The sequence below is a fragment of the Cavia porcellus genome, unplaced genomic scaffold (assembly GCF_034190915.1).
Source record: "Cavia porcellus strain 051 isolate PalLab524CR breed Dunkin Hartley unplaced genomic scaffold, mCavPor4.1 scaffold_27, whole genome shotgun sequence".
In the NCBI taxonomy this organism is placed as follows: domain Eukaryota; kingdom Metazoa; phylum Chordata; class Mammalia; order Rodentia; family Caviidae; genus Cavia; species Cavia porcellus.
In genome coordinates this window covers 1,773,364-1,791,924 of record NW_026947510.1, presented here as the reverse complement: position 1 = coordinate 1,791,924, position 18,561 = coordinate 1,773,364, and the positions used below count along the sequence as shown (strand labels likewise).

Below are 18,561 nucleotides of genomic sequence, written 5' to 3'. Positions count from 1 at the left end.
GTGGCCTAAAAAAGAAAGTGGATCTTCCCACAAGGTCATTGAGGCACCTCCGAGATAAGCAGTTAAATCAGAGAAGGTAGCACAGGCAGTGTGAATAGTGGGAGCTGACCTACATGTTTAAACTGGTGTCGTTTTGATACTGTACTATGCTTAGGGGAAAGCTGAACTCTGTGTTCACAGAACTCTGTACTAATTTTATAACTTCCTGTGGGTCTATAATTATTTCAAGACAAAAAGCTAAAAAAGATAGGTATGGACCTGTGTATGCTCAGGCAACCATTGAAATATTTCAGAAGGATGCAAAGGAAATCATGAGTAGTATACACCTCTATGGGTAGGGAAGAAAATATGTTTCTTGCTTCTTTTTTTTTTCTTTTTGGTGGGATTGAATTCAGGCCCTTTCCATACGTCCCCGGTCCCTTTTTACTTTTTATTTTGACACAAGGTCTTGCTAAGTCACTAAGTTGCCCAGACTGGGTCCAAACTCGCAGTCCTCTTGCTTCAGCTTCCCAGAGTGCTGGGTTGACAGGCATGTAATCATGCCTGACTTTGTTCCTCCAATTCTTATACCCATTAGTGCTGATTTCTTTTGTCATTGTGCATGTGTATTACCTTACGCAAGACATTCCTGCCCAGTGTTAGGGAGCTCTGAGAACCTAAAATGGGCCTAAAGGGAAAGAGATGATCGGTATCCCTGAGCTGAGAGATGATGCCTGTCAGGGACTGGTCAGGAAAGAGGGTGGGACTGACGAGCTATTGCAAGCTGAAATTGTACCCCCGAGATTCATGCTTAAGCCTCAACATCCAGTACCTCACAATGTGACTCTATTAGAGAGACTGGGTCTTTAAAGAAAATAGTTAAATTAACATGGGCCCTTAGTGTGGGCCCTAATGCCCATGGCACATGAGACAAGAGAACCTCCCAGATTTTAGGGAGCTTCGGGGAGCCACCGCACAGCAGTGATGGGACGAGGCTCAGGCAGTCTCAGTAAGTATGGCTGGGAGGAATGAGCTGGAGAAGGAGTGAGGGCCAGGCCATAGGGTGCCTCTGAAGGGACCTCAGAAGGATGACACGGCTCAACCATCCCCAGAAGTTCACACACTGGAGACTTGGTCCCCAGTGCTACCATGGTAGAGGTGGAGTCTTTGTGAGATGACTGGACCTCAAGGACACTGCTCTCAGGAAGAAATTCACCCACTTGTGAACTGATGTGCTCACAGATATTGAACACATTAGTGGCTTGTCCAGCATGTTTGCTCTGTCTTACCCTATGGTACCCTCTGTTATGATGTCTGAGGCCTTACTCGATGCCAACACCATGGCCTTGGACTTCTAGTTAAATATGCTTCTATGTTTTCTAAATTAACCAGTTTCTAGTATTTTGTTACAGTGACAGAAAATGGTTGACAAGAATGAGGATGATCTTTGGGGAACACAACCAGGGATGTCATAAAGAACAGATTGGAGTGGAAGTTAAGAGGTAAGGAAGAAGACACAGGGACCAATTTGTAGATGGCATCCTGTTCAGAGGCATGTAAGAGAGACAGAGATGTCTTAACAGCTCTGTGTCCTCAGTCTTAGAACAGAATGAGCTTAGTAAACGTGAAGGGAACAAGTATGCATTTGAAGAGTCTCAGCAGAGCCCCTGACCCAGCACCTGCCTCCTGGCTTTCCTCACCCCATACTCTCCCTCTAGGAGCAAGGATCACAGTCTCTTACCATTTCCCAGGGCAGCATGTCCAGGCCCTGGGGACCCCACACACCCTACCCCAATAAAAGCCCACCCAGGTCACCATCTGCAGAGCCCCAGTGAAGTGTAGAGGAGGAGAGAGGCCTAGAAAGTTGACAAGAAACTCACCTGTGGAAAACCCCATTTTCTTGTGGCACTTGGTAAATTCAATATTAAAATAGGTGACAAGGGCGTGGACGTAGTCGTTGCGCTGTATCTGCAGGCAGAATGCAGAGGTGAACGACAGCTCTTCCGTCTTCACGGTGTAAATGTCCACCTCCTGCAGCCCAGAAGAGAGAGAATGCCAGAGGCTTAGGGCTCTGCCACGGCTGGGGCCTAGAGTAGCCTCATTCAAGAGTTCCTCCTCAGCGACCTCTCTCCAGATGCATTATTCTTAGTGTGACTTCCAGGCCCACCCGCCACCTCCCAATTACCTCCCCCATCCACTCTAGGATGCAGGAGCATCAGGAAATGGTGCAAATGGGTGTTAACCAAAGCCTGAGGGGAAAAACACTAAGCAGGTAAATTTGCCAAGGGGCCAGTGGGATGGGGGAGAGAGCTGATTGGATGTTATACTCCTAAGCCGAGTTAGAGCAGCAGTGTGGTCCACCTTGCACTGCAACCTTCATCCTTCCAAGTGGGGTCCGGAATGTTAGCATCAGTGCCACTCAGGGGCAGATTCTGAGGGGGCCAGAGGGGCAGCCAAGACCTCGTGACTCAAATCAGCAGTCTGGGTGGTTCGGGTCCTCCCAGGGATTCTGTGAACCGGACCACTCATTTCCTCTGTGTGTGTGTGTGTGTGTGTTTCAGCAGTAGCAAGCATCAGGCGTTACTCTGGGAATCGGAAACCTGAGCTTGCCACGCTGAAGGGAGATCTCTAAACCTCTGTAGTGAGAATGCCTCACAAGCTTGAAAAATAAGTAAATAAAAGGAGAGGAATAAGAGGTGAGAATTTTTAGTTCCCACTGGAGATTACAAAACACAAAGAACTAATCATTCTCACAATTTCAGATGGAAAGTGGCGGAAAATCAATTTTGCATGGAGAGAAAGTGTTATAAAGAGATGTTTGTGATGTGCTCTTCCTCGGTGAAGGGCACTGGTCTGTGGTTTGTGGGTCACTAGGAGACAGGGAGAACCCCTCAGGGGCCCAGAGAGCTCTTGACAGACTCAAGCAAGGCCTGAGGACATGTTGCCCATCAGTCAGAGGTGGGCGGCTAGGATATCATAATGGTTTAAGCCAGAATCCACCAAGAGCCTCATGTGCTCATAGGAAGGTGACTGGACTAGAAGGGCTCACAGCTGACCTGTTGTTAGAAGACGGGGTCTGTGGAAAGAGGGGGCCACTGGGGATGTTGCCTTGAAGAGTGCATCTCCCTCCCAGCTCCTCCCTTATTTCTCTCCTCCCCATCCACCGTGTCCTGCACTGTCTCTCCTCCACCAGGTCTCTCTGCCATGACCCCTGCCTTGAACTAAAACCTCTCCTATAACTTCTGGGAGTTGAGTATTATGTCCCAGAGACAAAAAAAAGTGGCTAAACCAACAACTGTTCAAGGATGCTGCAAAAGGCAGACAGGCACCTGTGTGCCTGATGATTCCAGGAGGTCCTCCCAAGACCTGTAGACAAGATCCGCAAAGTTGCACCACATAAATGGCTTTTATCTCTCTGTACTCCTAAGGTAAAAAAAGGGGAAAAGATGCACAGTAGCTAAGGACTAAGGAAGAGAAGTTCTGTGCCACAGAGGAAGAAGAGTAGCCATCAAGGAAGCTGATCAGTTCAGAGAGCTACTTAGGACCAGATGAATAGCCTGGCAGCCCTAGGAGAGCCAAAGCTCTAACCACAGTAGGGAAGTGGGTGTCTTCAGGGCTGGAGGATGGGGAGCCACCTGGTGAAGTTACTTCCCAGTATAAGTTACTCTGAGCTTCTGGAACCCAGAGATGGGAACCAGAACCAAAAGAAAGGTGGGCCAGCCCTGAGTCTGGTGGGCTAAAGTGGATGGGATTTAAAGTATATCTCTTCTAGCCAAGCCTCTGATCCACCCCACTAACCCTGTGGTAGCATTTCCCATGCTATGGTTTGTGTTTGGATGTCATTTCCTCTACCCCACCCCAGCCCCACAAAGCTTCATGTAGTCATGCAAGCAGGCTTCTAGAATTTGTGACTGATTCATGGTCCAATGCTAGGGCTTTGGGTGTGAATGCTACACCTGCTTGGGGCAAGTAGCCTGCGTATAATACAAGGGACAGAAAGACTCTTTTCTCACACTCCTCTCTTTTTGCTCTTGTTGCTTATGTGGTCTTCTGCCATTGTTGTCCCTCTGCTATGTCATCCTACCTTGGAGCCAGCTGATTATGGACTGAAACCTCCGCAGACTGTAAGCTAAACAAACCTTTCCTTCCCTAATTTTGAATGTCTCTGCAATGAGAGAAAAGTAACTAGGACATCCCAAAAGTGTCCTACTCACAAGGTATGCTGACTTCTAATCCCTACCAGGCAGCTCATACAGTGTCCAGGCGTCTCTAACATCATATTCTTCTTCAGAACCAGAGCTGAGAACCTGCACCAGTTTCTGCAACTTCTATTCACAGGACAAGCCAGGTACCTCATCCAGCCCACTCTGGCACCTGGATCTTTTCTTCTTACAATATAAAGCACTAGCCACTTGTCATGAAGGGTTTATGAGTCACAAACTCCAGTGTCTCATCCTCCTGGTCCTTCTGCTCTTGTGGGTTCCTCTACTCTCAAAGCTGAATATGATGCTGACCACATCAGATCTGCACCCTTCCTGTTGGGACCTTCCACAGGTACAGTGCCATCAAAGGGCACGTGGCACCCAATCTGCCCACATTTGGGTCTGCCAGCCCTCTTGGTACTCACTGGCCCTCCCAGCCACACACTGTCTGTGAGTTCCCTCCAGTTCCAGATCTTTGAGCAAGGATTGATGACCTGTATCTTTACTAATGGTACCAGCACAGTGCCCAAGCTTGTGGTGTCTCCTCAGACAGTGCCAATCACCAGGTTCCATGGTCCCTGGTACCCTTCTTTTTTGGCCTTTTCTCTCTCTCTCTCTCTCTCTCTCTCTCTCTCTCTCTCTCTCTCTCTCTCTCTTTTGGTACTGGGGATCAAACTCATGACCTTGCGCTTGCCAGGCAGGCACTTATGCCGCTAAGCTAAATCCCCGGCCCTTGGCCTGTCTTGTCTTAGCTCTGCCTGGCTTCTGAATCAACACAAGTGCCTCTTCATTTCCCCCTTCACCCTTACCACTAGATCAGAGCCTTATAGGGGCAGAAGCTGAACCTCATCAGTCTGTGTGTGTCATGGCCCCAGTACACAGCATGTGGCTTGGACTCATCCACCTACTGGAAATAGCTTCTTCGTGCTTCTCCTGGTCTTCCCTTCACAACCGCCAACTAACTATCCTCTTTAGGGGCCATTCAGAAGTGTTTTTCCCTGAAGAGGCCCTTCTGGCTTCACAGCCAGACTGGCTCCTCTCTCCTGCTCACTCCTTTCCCTTCCAGCATGGTGCTCACAGGTGCACCCTCCACCTAGCAGGAATCCTTTCCCATGTGGTCTTCCTCCCAGACCTCCCTCAACCAAATGTCAGTTGTCCTGTATCAGCTGACAGAGATTCCAGATTCATTTGCATTTTAATGGGCGCCTTCTTGGCAAAAAGTGAGAAAGCTATACAGCTAGACAGCCTCACACTAAATGACAACAATAGAAGCAGCTGGCCTTTTGGCGTGGAGTCCAGCAGGGCCATCTGTGACAGCTGGGCTAGTTGTGACTATACTTCAGGGACCAGACCCTCAGGGCTCAGTGCCCCCCCGCAGCCCCAGTCCACAGAGCAGTCTGTGACCCTGAGGCCGCAGTCTTCCTTAAAGTTTCTTTGCAAGGATGCACAGTGTGCTTGAGCTCTGGAGACCCACTGCCTTGGGCTCAGGTGACCCCAGGAAGCAGAGGCCTTGCCCTGCTATCCTCCCCTAAACATCATTACAGATGCATGACTGTAAGCAGAAGTCTGGTCAAAACACATTCTTAATTATAATAAAGTATCACACTCTGCAACACCAATAGTAACGAAAATAGCAATTAAGTGTGTGAAGAAGGGCAAATGTTTTCCCAAAAGGCTTGGCAAGACTTTGCTTAGCACATTAGCAAGAGAGCTGATGGAGAACTCGCCTGGTTGCAGGAGCAAACTTAATGTTCATGCTCCTCAGAAAACACTCAGGAGAGGTGTCCCAGACCTCAAGATGATCAGCCCCACTTTGGAACTTCCTAAGAGTGCATGTGGTGCACACCCCTCATGTCCCTCTGTGATTGGGCTGGATGCTTCTCCCTGTCCTCTCTGTGACCTGTGTGGAAGAAAGGAGGAGAGACACCCATGTGGCCTGGAGGAAAGAACTAGATGAGTTCAGGCACCAGTAGCAGAGGACAGTCAGAAATACAGTAGCCACTCCTGCAACGTGGCTTAGCCAAGTGTGCAGAGCCACCTGGGGCCCAAGTTGGTTGGAGGAATTTCATCCCTAGCTGATGCCCTTGGAGACAGGTGCATGACAGCAGCCATCAGTGCCAGAGATCATTCTGGCAAAATCAATGGCACCACCAATTTCTACCTACAGCTCTTGCACTGTGGTGAGATTCTTGTTGGGAGATGGGCTTTCCTTGTTCTTGTTTGGAGAACCAAGCCCAGGAGACGGGCTGTTGGGAAGAAATGAAAGATACGACTGTTCATAATTAATCCTGTCTTGTGTAGGGGAATGGGTAAAGTAGATGAGTAGTTTGAGCCCCATGAATGCAGAGGCCAGGGTTTTACCCCAAGCTACGCCTCTGAGACAGGACACTACAAAGGGGAGTTATCTGATGAGACCCGGATGAAGGTCTCTATCTTATTTTGCCCCTAAGCTCCCCGCTAAATTCCCCAGGATAATCTGGACCAAGGGCGCAGTTTTTCTGCAGAGGCTGTGTCCAAAGAAAGTGGCATGTCTCACTTGAGACAAGATGCAGTTTGATCCATAAATTCCCTCATCCTGTGTGGTCCTGGAGTGGCCCCCTTGGGTCACCCCCTGGGTGTCCCTGTGAGTATCTCAGTCCCTATCTCCAACACTTCCAGAACCCAAGACATGCACAGGACTAGAGCAGGTGAGATGAGATTAAAAGATGAAAATTAGGCAGCTGAGCGTACTTACATAATGAACCCATATGTTCAGATTAAAAATTTAACTTCAACCATATGAAATTGATCATGTTCTATATTTTTTTAAAAAACAGTCAGATACCCCTAGTTTTATATGGCTTCACATATGAGCACACAAAAATGCAAAAGGCACAGAATAAGTATGGAAAGAATCAACCCCACTGTGAACAGCAGATCCTCTTGGCAGGAGCACACAGCTGAAAAAAAAGGGGACCAAGGGGAACTGTGACCTCCTCTCTGTGGACCCATGAATGTCTGGACATGTGACAACAAGAGTGCACTAAGGACAGGCTGTGAGGATGCTGAGCAGCACACATCCTGCCCTGGAGAACATCCTGGGAGAGATGTGTGGAGTGCAGGCCAATAACCAGGTCCAGGAAGGGAGCCAGGGGCACTGTGTGGCAGGTCAGGTGTGCTTGGAGATGTCAGACCACAACAACTGCAGTACACTGAGGGACAAGGGCTCTGTCCCTAGAAGGACCCGTGCCTTGCATCTGCACATGTCCTGCCTCCCAGGTACTCTGTCCTTTGATGCCCTTCCTCCATTCCTCTCCCCACCACAGGGACCCCTCTTCTGTGCTGTGCCACCATGGAGTCCTTCTCTTGATGGCTGTGCTCTGTGACGGCACTAGCTTCTGACTTATCACCCTGGAGCACCCAGGTTCTGACCGAGGTGGTCTTGTCTCAAGAGACTGAGGCCACACAAGGGAACCCGTTCCTTTCCGAGATGGCACTGCCACTCCCAGCATGCCCGGCCCCACCAGGATGAGTCCACAGACCTTTATTAAGCAGGCATTGGTCACCACTTGTTTGGGATCCACAATGTCCACCAGGGGCTCCTTCATGGCCACGTCCCGGATACAGGTCATGTCAAAGCCATAGACATTCTCCCACCCTGTAGGGGCAAAGTGAGACATCAAGGCAGGCGCAGGACCCTGAAGCTCACCCAGTCTCCCGATCGCTGGCACGCAGAAGGCTGATGGACTGGAGACAGCCTTGTTCTCCTGCACCAAATAGCCTAGAACTGCTCACTTGCATGGGGACCTTGCAAGGTGCCCAGTACTTCTCCAAGTTCACACTACTAGATTGCAGCAGGGTTAGGGTCAGAACTGAAATTACCTTTCCCTTTCTGTATCTATGCTCCTGGCCCCTCTCCAAGGCGGCAGTCTCCTGTGAACTCCCTGATCTGCCATCTACTTCCCTGTTCTGTTGCCTTCCCTCACCCTCTCCTCTCCTAAAAGACTCATCTTTCTCCCTTCTTCACTGATGAAGTTGAAATGCAGCCAAGAGAAATGTGCTTACAGTGAAACTGACTAGAGTTCAGATCGCAGCACAGTTGCTTACTGGTCAGGCTCTGTGCAGAGCAACCATCTTTCAAAAGCCTCTGTCCCTTTGCCTGGGTGTATGTGGGGTGGGAGGAGGGTGTTGGCCTGGCTCACGTGCAATGATCCACACACTGACAACCCATCCCATAAGAAAGAGCCGTGCTCCTTGGTGTGTGGGCACTGGCCTGCAGGATGCTTTGTTGGGGAAGAGGAAGATTTGAGGTGCAGGGACAGGTGAGCCCAAGATTGCTCTTTCATAGTGGTAGTAACTGCTGTCACTGATGGATTTCTTCCATTTAAATGATCCAGCAACTTGCCATTTGTCTGTTCAGAAATGTCTTGAAAGAGACATGCTTTTCTCTAAAAATCGTACTAAATTAAATTTTGTTTTAAAGTGTTCATCAAATAAATGGTCCCTCGGGAACTCGCGTCCCTGTGTGCCTGGAGGAGAGTGGGTGTGAACGGTCAGGAAAAGAACTGCTTCTTTGACTCACATGCTTTTCTAAGCTATACAAAGACCTTCCTGGGAGAAAAGAAGGCACAAAAAGTAATCATCTCTCAGAGGGTGAGTGCTTGTGAAATTCCAGGCTGAGGATAAGATGCCAGTCAACTCCCATTCAATTAGCAGGGGCTGGTGCCAAAGTCCCACTTTGAATCCATTTTGTGGGGAGGGAGCTGCTCGGTGAGCCACAGGAGCCCTGTTCAGAATTTGGAAGTTGTCCTCTCCCCAGATAAAACATAAATTCAAAAACATACCGCCTTTGGTTTAAGCCATGCACCTGTTCTTTTCCTCCGTAGCCCATCTCAAATTAAAGTTCAACCCAAGTGTTGGGCAAAAATCAGAATGCCTGTACTGGTTAAAGGAGAGGGCTTGGGAGTTCAAATCTGAGCTCTTTCATTGTTTCATTGTGCCACCTCAGCTCCTGCTTCTTTCAGCCTTCCCATCGGGTCACTAGGGAGGTTTCACGGGATGATATGTGCTCATTGCAGAAGACTGTGCCAGGCACAAAGTAAGAACTCGTCACCTGGTAATCGTCAGTAAGTGGGTTGCGCCCTGGACTTGCTGCCTTCTAAGCTGTGTAACCCTGTACAAGTCAATATCCTTTTCTGGTTTTATTTATAAATTGAGGAGATTGGTTGAGTGGTTTTGTGTTCTTAGAATCCTCTGGGACACTCTTAAAATCAGACTCCTGGACCTAGGCCAGAGCCACTGAATCAGAATCTCTGGATATTGGATTTTTCTGAATCTATGTAGGCAGTTCCAACTTTTTGAGAACTTGGTCTTTAAAGTATTTTCAAATGGTGAAATGGCGAAAATGGTGAGTTTGAAGTCTCATGCCTTTGTGAAACCCTCTCCAGCCGCTTCTGACTGTGGCCCTCTCCTTCCATATTTTCACATCTACAGCACAGTTTTGACATGGTACGGATCCACAGATAGTGCTTTTTAAATGGAAATCTACCTCCAACATGTAATATTGTCCTTCCTTAGAAGCCCTGGTGCGTTCATCACCTTCATAGGATTAATTAATGTCTGTCTCCCTACTTTGACTAGTCACAAGCACTCACCCTCTGAGAAATGATCACTTTTTGTGCCTTCTTTTCTCCCAGGAAGGTCTTTGTGTAGCTTAGAAAAGCATGTGCTCAGGGGGCAGATGACCCGGAGTATTAGATTTGTCTCTCCTTCCTGCTGATCATTCATTTCCCTCTAATCCCATCTACAAGAAGTAGAGCCAAGATTGGAGAAGACACAAATCAAACACATTAATTTTTGTTGTAATTATGTATTGTCTGTTGATTGAGTACATGTGAGGTAACGGCTACCTCAAGAAACACTGCTACTAAACAATCTTAAAAGTAATATCAGGGACCAGGGATTTAGCTCAGTAGTGTAAGTGTCTGCCTGGAAAATACAAGGTCATGAGTTCGATCCCCAGTACCAAAATAATAATAATAATAATAATAATAATAATAATAGCAACAACAATAGTAATGTCAGCTAGGGATTTAGCTCAGCGGCATAAGTGCCTGCCTGGCAAGCATGAGGTTGTGAGTTTGATCCCTGGTACAAAAGAAAAAAATCAGAGGGGCCAGTGAATCTTTTATGGATTAAAATTGGCTTCTGAAAAGGACTGTATTTGGATGCAATGAGTGTAACTAAACAAGAAGAAAGTCCATAGCTATGGAGCATATTTGTGCAAATCACCATTCTAATAGGTTGGCAGAGCAAAAGTCTTTTCTGGGCGCAAATATTATTTTGTCTCTACTATTCTTTTACTAACAATATTGAGTATAAACTAAAAATTACAAGACACATGAAAAAGGGGAAAATGACCTATTATTAAAACAATTTATTATAGGACCCACCTCTGATGCAGCTCAGATGTTGGAATTATCCAACAGAAATTTTAAGTAGCTATAATAAATACGTTAAAGAATCAAATGGAAAAGGTGAATGATAAGTAGGAACATGTGGAGAAATTCATCAGTGAGAAGAGAACTATTTGGCAAAAAAGCCAATAGAAATGCTAGAAATCAAAATTACAATACCATGGGGGAAGAATTACTTTAAGGAGTTTATTAGAAGACTGGCTATATCAGATGAATCAGTAGTCTGGAAATCAGGTCAGTAAAAATGACCCAAACTTAAATATTGAGACAAGAAAGAATAATAATTTTTAAAAAGCATCCAAGATCCACAGTCTGATGTCAAACAATACCTAACGTATCTTTAATGTGGGTTCCTAAAAAGAAAGAGGAGATCAAACAGAAAACAACATGCATTTGTACAGACAATGCCTGTCTCCAGTCCTGTTTTCCTAAGCTAAAATGTTTTCCTAAACTAAAAAAAAAAAAAAAAAAAAAAAAAAAAAAAAAAAAAAAAAAAAAATAGGTTCAAGAATTACATATAACTCCAATCAGGATAAATGCAAAGAAAAACACCCAGGTAAACTAAAGTCAAACTATTTTTTAAAAAAGGAAAAAAATCTTAAAACTAACAGAGCATTAGAAACACAAAGGCTTCACGGGCACCCGTGCCATCGCACAGGTGACTGCTGAGGCCCGAGATTCTCCGCCCAGCTGCGGGGTTGCTCAGAGCGCAGTGAGAGAAGCACCGCCAGTGATCAGGTGCCACTCACGCTCTCCTCCACACAGGAGGAAGGTGTTTGCTGTGTTTTCCCGCACTTTAGGTTCTCAGGAACAAGGTCCATTCCTTGCTTTGAAAGCAGTCAGTCCAGGGGTGCAGCTCTGGACAGAGGTCTGGAGACAGGGGAGGAAACCCAGGGAGTCACGGCCCAGGAGGGCGGCCCTGCACTCCACATGATGCACAGCTGCCTCTGTACGGAGCCTCCTGTCAGTTTCTCCCTCATCAAAGGAGTGATGCCCACCCTTGTCACTCGGTGGGCTGGGATTCATGTGCTGAGTGACAGTCACGTGTAGGACATGGAATTGAATAAAATACCCACGGAGGTGCCTTCCAGTTTTCAGAGCCTACATATCTCAACAATAGGAATTTTAAAGGAATGATTGCGCTTGCAGAGTTAAACACTAGTACACTTTGCACAGCCCTCTGCTGCCTGCCTTCTGATTTGGTGCTTCACAGCTCCTCTTCATCTACCAAAACACATACTGTGAGTGAGTGCATGAGAGCTGCTTCTCTTTCTTGAGTTCTCTATTATTTGGTTTTTAAAAAATAAGGCAGATTCTGCATTTTAGTCATTTCCATAACCTCATGTTGCCTGTGGTTGAGAAAGGAAGGGATTAGAAAAGATGGAGGGGAGGGAACAGAAGGAAGAGGAGAGGAAAGGGAAGGGCGCAGCTCTCTCCCTGACAATTTACTTTCTGAAGGAGTTACGCATGTCTCACTCTTGGCCCCCACTTAAGATTTTTCCTTGTTAGCTGGTTCTTGAGCCAATTGAAATCTACTTATTATAGTTTCCTTAGCAACCAGCAACCTTTCTGTTTTACTTTTGATTTAGAACTCAGAGTAACAAAAACCTCTGACAATTTGAAACATATTTCTAATCGAGTCTGATTCCTTTACTTAAAAAAAAACTTAAAGGCATTTAAGTAAAAAAACAACAGTATTTTAACTAAAATTTAAATGTTGGATTATTTTGTTTTGGGTTATTTCCATCTTTTTATATACTCCAAAGAAAACATTCCATCAGAAAAAAAATGGGGCCTGACTTTTAGATTATTTCTTTTTTTCCAGAAGCTATGAACATTGCAGTGAGAAACACAGAATAAGTCACATGATCTCCAGCCCTGAACTAACACATGAATAGCAGCAACTACCCACTGAGCCCTCTCAAGGCTCCCTTTCATTCTTCTGACCAGCCTGGCACATGGTATTTTGCACACCCAACAGCTCCCAAATACAACCTGGTGGACGTAAGTAGGAGATCACATAGTTGGTGTTAGAAACCAGGAGGAAGTTTCTTAATGAGCCGTGCTAGAGCTGGAGCCTCATAAATACTTAACTGGGTGTGAGAATTAAGCATGTACCTGAACAGTCCCCTGAAAACACTGCTCAGTACCATTATGACAAGCAAGCTCCAAAATGCAGCTCCAGGGTGATGCATGTCCTATTTATGTGTGCATTTGTCCAGGTGCACTGTTCAGTTATTTCTGCAATCTTCTGTGAGAAGACATTTGTTCTAGATTGCCAGACGCTAGTGGCCACCAGGCTTGGCAGAGCCATGAACAAAAAGGGGCTTAGTTCTCTCTTTAGAGGCAGCTCTAGTCAAGCCTAAGTAGCACAATGAATTGTTACAATCTTTAACTCATGTCATTCACTTAACCTTCCTGACAAGACACTGGTACTGATGATGCTATCTTATAATAACAAAGGCTGAGAGGGCTGCATAATTCTCTCAGGTTACCCCGCTAGGAAACAGGAAAGTTGATTTAATCCTAGAGGGGGCTGACTTCAAAGCACGTAATGTACATCACCCTAGTTCTCACTGCTGTCATTTAGAGACTTGCTTTCCTTCCTTTTGAGGTCAAATATTAGAAATGACATCAGACTGACAGCGATCTGAGTGGGTTTACAGGGCCTCAAACAATTGTCTCATTCCCATTTTCCCTGGCTTGGAATGGCTCACTTGGTGTTCCATTCCTAGTGTGGTATGAAAACACACAGACATGCACATGAACACACACTTTCCAGGGCACACTCCCCTGGGGGCTTCCTTGGTGGAGATAATTGGTGGCAATTGTTGAATCAATGGAGTGATATTGGTGAAACTGGGTCTCAGTTCTTGGGGCAGCAGGCTCAGAATCCCTCTGGAATAACCTCACCAAGCAGGGTTTGCCTACTCCATCGGGCAGGAATCCTAAGTGTGCTGATCCTGTCAGACAGTTTAGATCTATCACCTCCTGCTTTTGGCTAGACCATGTGCTTGTTGGATGGGTTCTTTGCTCCTTCATCATGTTTGGTTCTGGTGAGGTTGACATGGCTGTGTCTAACCTTACAAAACACGTTTGGTCTGATTTCACTGGGGACCAGAGCTATGCTGCTGAGAAATGTTGCCTTTTAAATGAAATAAAACAGTTTATTGTGGATAGGATAAAATATTGGATAGAATTTTTTGCTTATTTGCTTTTACTATATTTTTCTAAGTGAAACACATTTTTAGCTGATAGGGCATCTGAGTTCACATTACAATATGAGTTCCCTGGCCCCCGCACACAAGGACTGATTGTTCAAAGTCTCCACTCCTCACCACCTCCACTGCTGTCCAACTGAAAAAGGACCTCAGTGAAAAATCTGTATTTCACTTAGCATGATGAAGAGTCACTGTTACTGCGACAAATTTGAGTGACTAAAAAGCAGGACTGGCTGGAGACCTGCTGTGGTGGACTCCTGAGAGCTGAGGCACAAAGGATTTGGCATCACTTGCCCTACAATTCTCTGCATAAACTCAGCTTTGGCCACTTTGAGTCTTTCCTTGTTCTGTTGCATTCATCTCCTCCTTCCATGACCTCTATCTTTCAATAGCCATATTACTTCTAGAAGAATCCATAAAGACAGAAGACAGGGACTGCAGAATGTCCCACATGCTAACTGCTCATCTCAGGCTCACAGAAGCATCTCCCACCCCAACAGTATAGTAGAAGTCCAGCAAAGAATCAAAAGGTGACTTACAGTGAATCTTGAAGTCCTTGTACTGTCTGTCTTCAATTGCTACCACGTACAAAGCTGCCCGGTCTGGAAACATAAGCCCTCCAGGTTTCTGTTGATGAATTGTGGGGAAATGGGTCTCGTAATCTATTCACCTGACAAAGACATCACATTTTGAACTGCACATTGAGTCACCAGACAAGCACCCCCTTGCCAGCATTTCTCATTCAGTGGACTGTCACCTTGGCCAGGGTCTGGGCTGGGACAGTAGTGTTAATGTTTATTTTGGATCTAGGAGAATTTAAGGGGCCTGGGTGGAGCTAAAAGAACAAGTGAAGTTGGGTGAAAATAAACCCAGGGAGAAGCCATGAAAGAAGTTACAGCTTTTAGCCTGGGGAAGCCACAGGGGACGGAATACTCTGTTGTTCGACAGCCATGGAAGCCCAGAACTTGTTAACCAGGACAGACCTTTCTCTTGTCAACAGAAAACATGGCTCCATTACAGCAAGAAAGGCCAAAGTGAGACCTACAGAAGTACATTCTGATAGCAGGGCTCATTGCACAGGGAAGATCATTCTGTCCCCTGAAGCAGATCTGCTTTAAACAGCAGGGCCTGGGAGAGGTGCAACTTCTAGTCTGAGCTTCCTAGGCTGCAGGCCCATGGGGCCATCAGCAAGATAGCCAGCAGGCCAATGTGGGGATAGCATGCGGGGCACTTACCAGCCACTTGTCCCTGGCAAAGATCACCGTGTTGAGCATTGACTCATAGAACAGACAGTAGCCCATCCACTCGCTGATGATGATGTCTACCTTCTCCACAGGCAGTTCCACCTCCTCCACTTTACCCTTAAATATGGTGATGACTGGAAAATAAGAACCCCAAGGCCACACTGTGCAGGGACCCCACCCAGGAACCCTGAGCACCTCACTTCAGGGCCAGATCTCCACGTGTTAGCCCTATTCTAATTCTACTTTCAGGATGTGACATGTTTCACCAAGACAATTCACCTAAAGATCACTGACAAGTCGGAGAAACCTGGGGTTATGTGCTGGCTTCTCTAATTATTAGTTGTGGACTAACTGATGTCCAATTCCCCAGAGAACAACCACAGAAAGTGAGATCTATGGAGAGGTAGTTGTATGCATAATATGGACTAACACATGTGAAGTGCCAGGCCCATTGCTGAGGCTCAGCAGGACAACATCATCTGCCATAGTCTTCCTCATTCACTGACAGGTAGAGAAGAAAAGTGACACTGCCCTTGTGCTAAGTTGTCTGCACTTAAGAGTCACTTCCAAGAACTCCAGGTCCTACTATGGCAAGAAAAAGTACTTGGCTGAGTTTCTGATCAATTGACATAGACCAAGGCATAAGTTTTGGATTCTCTTTTTGCATTTGTTGCTGAAAAGATCACAGCAAAAGCTTCCTTAATACTGCTATGATATTGACAGACTGATGTATTGGCTGGATGGCTCCTTCTGAACATTTTCTCTGCAAGGTTACACATCCTTGTGCAGAAACCCTCACGCTGCAAGTTCCCCTTAAAAGTCACACAATGCCCAAGCTCTACTGGGAAGCTGGAACAGTAGCCTGGAACTAGGATTTAACAAATAAACCTGGAACAAATAAATCCTGGAACTAGGATTTAACAAATAAAAAAAAAAACACAAAGACATGCCTGACCTATCTCCCTTATCTGTATGCATATCCTGGCTTGTCCTATTTCTGCAAACATGTTAGAGTGCTTCTTCACACATTTCTTGAAGGCTCTTATCTGTGTCTGCCTGCAACTGGGTGACTACAGGTCAGCCCTGCTTCTGACTTGTATCATGGCCTCCCTGCTACTCAGATGTCTCCTCCTGCCTCTGAGAGAAGTGACTTTCCAGTCTGAGTCCTCTCAAATGTTCATATTATTCCTAGGCTTCTGGCCTCCCCTGAGGACATTCAAAAGCAGGCCCTGCCCAACATGACGCCATGGACAGAAGTCTATTAGAAGGTGCAGGAAACCACTGGACAGGCACAGATAGCCCAAGCTGACCAACAGATGCAGAATCTTCCTCGGGGGCCATATGTGCAAGAATGTTGCTCTGTTCTCTGTGCTCCCACTCTTGTCCACTATCTCCTGGATTCTGGTCAGTATGGGCTGTGACAGAGAGATGTAATTGTATATAAAGTGTAGATAAGGCTAGACACATGCATACACACATATGGGTCACAGAAGAGCTGAAACCACTGTTCTGGTTGCAAAATAAAGATGGAATCAGTAAAATCCATAAGATAGATGCTTAGTCATCTGATTTCCACTCACCGTGATACTGTGATTTTTTTTTTTTTTTTTTTGGTCTTGCTATGTAGGCCAGGCTGGCCTCAAATTCATGGCAATACTCCTGGGTGCTGGAATTGCAGGTGTGAACCACCATATCCAGCAAGCATTCTGTATTTATTCTTGTCTTAGAGCAGATTTGGCTGCATACTTGGCTTGGTGTGTAGATGGGACCTCAATGAAAGGAAAAAGCCCCACCTCCTCTGGCCCACTTGTGGACTGGGGCTCATATCCTACTCATCCACTTGTCCAGGAACCTCTGTTCAATGCACAGTCTGTACACTTTATACTGAGGACCTAAGGGTAAAATACTATTCTTCTGTTTCAGCTAACAAAGAACAGATACCAATGTGTGCCTCTCCTTTAGGACCTCAGTTTCCTTAGGAAAAATAAAGGGCAGAAGTTTGGAGTAGAAATCCTTTGCAACGCTAATACCTGGTTCTTCAAATGCACTCTGTGTGCTCTCTGTAGGTAAGGCATTCTGTGAGGTTCTCTTGTAGGGATGGCAGGCATCAATATGAAGAGGTTCCAATCCAGTTTGATCCTGATTTGCAATGGTTGTTGGTGTCTGATTTTTTTTTAGAGGCCATCATATTCCTATGAGTCCAAATACAACTGCCCAACTGAATCACCACAGATACTCTTCCTGATGCCTATAGTTATCGCCAGAAACCACTTAAACTCCCAAACTCAGTTTCCCAAACTACAGAATACTACCTCTCATGGTAGGGGAGAGGGGGACTATGTGCTGGGCTGCTGGGTAACACATGGTATTGGGTTGTTTCACAGAACTTGTGTGGCACACACAGCCCATTTCCTTTCTCCTCCATGTTGAGGTCCTCCAAGGAGGATCAAAGCAGCTAGAACTAAGATGTAAGTAGGCTGTCAACCCCGCATCCAATCTGGATCCCACACCACTGAAGCTGTACCTGCTCAAGGTGGCCCCAAGGTCATTTTCTGGAGCTATGTTCTTATTCCGTAGGGATGATGGAAAGTTTGTCCAACTAGCTGTGACAGGACCCTGGCCTGTAAATTAATCATATCTAAATGCACAACAGGGAGCAATAAACTTCAAATTGGGAAGTTTTCCCCTGTAGCTTCAAGTTGGTAAATTAGATATCTAATTTTGGAAGGAATATTTTTTTTCATTTGAGTGAAATCTAGCCATTCTGATGGAAGGTCATATTTTGTTCATATTTTTAAAAGTCAAATCAGGTAAGCCAAACCTCATTGGAGCCCCAGTGCATCCATTCAAATGAGATGATGCTGCAGGGCCTGAAGACAGTGACCTCCTCACTCTGTGTTCTTCTGTTTCTGAGAGTAGATCCTGTCCCACAGAAAATGGATCCAAGTATCTTGTGCATGAATAACCAGTGAGGCCCCCATCCCATCTCAACTGCAGCAAAGCCCCTCACTAATACCTCCCTGTACCTTCCCAACTTTGCTCACTCATTTTTTTTGATGATGCTCACACCCACTTCTGCAGCCTGACTTGTTTCTAGCTTGAGCTCCTTTTCCTGGTTCTCTATTTTAGCTTCCTACTCCCAGGAATGGGAAGAGCTCTTGACTTCTACAAACAATCAAAACTCATTACTGCATGAATGGATGGATGAACAAGCAATTTTGAACAAAAGGGCATTGGGTTAAGAAACAAAACATCATCAAACTTGTCCTAATTAGAATAGTAAAAAAAATTACTAGCATTGGAGAGGCAGCTTGCAGAGTGATTTCACATACATTATTTCAATAACGCTCCTCAGGACACATAAGACTGGTTTCATTAGTCCCTTTGCCTAATGAGCCAACCAGGGTTTGGATGAGTCTAATTGTGGAGTCCAAACCCATGTGACCTTGTGCAACTCGCA

At 46.0% G+C, this 18,561-nt stretch overlaps 1 protein-coding gene across 4 annotated transcripts in view; it reads right to left on the bottom strand.

Annotated features, from left to right (window-relative positions):
• Positions 1–18,561, bottom strand: part of Prmt8 (protein arginine methyltransferase 8) — a 94,442-nt gene that overhangs the window by 7,612 nt on the left and 68,269 nt on the right. For all 4 annotated transcript variants that reach the window (XM_063237691.1, XM_063237692.1, XM_063237689.1 and 1 more), the window contains 4 exons: positions 15,093–15,235; positions 14,397–14,484; positions 7,703–7,818; positions 1,860–2,010 (listed from right to left, as the gene is read on the bottom strand). In XM_063237691.1, the coding sequence (XP_063093761.1) occupies positions 1,860–2,010; positions 7,703–7,818; positions 14,397–14,484; positions 15,093–15,235 (498 nt within the window). The remainder of the gene's footprint in view (positions 1–1,859; positions 2,011–7,702; positions 7,819–14,396; positions 14,485–15,092; positions 15,236–18,561) is intronic.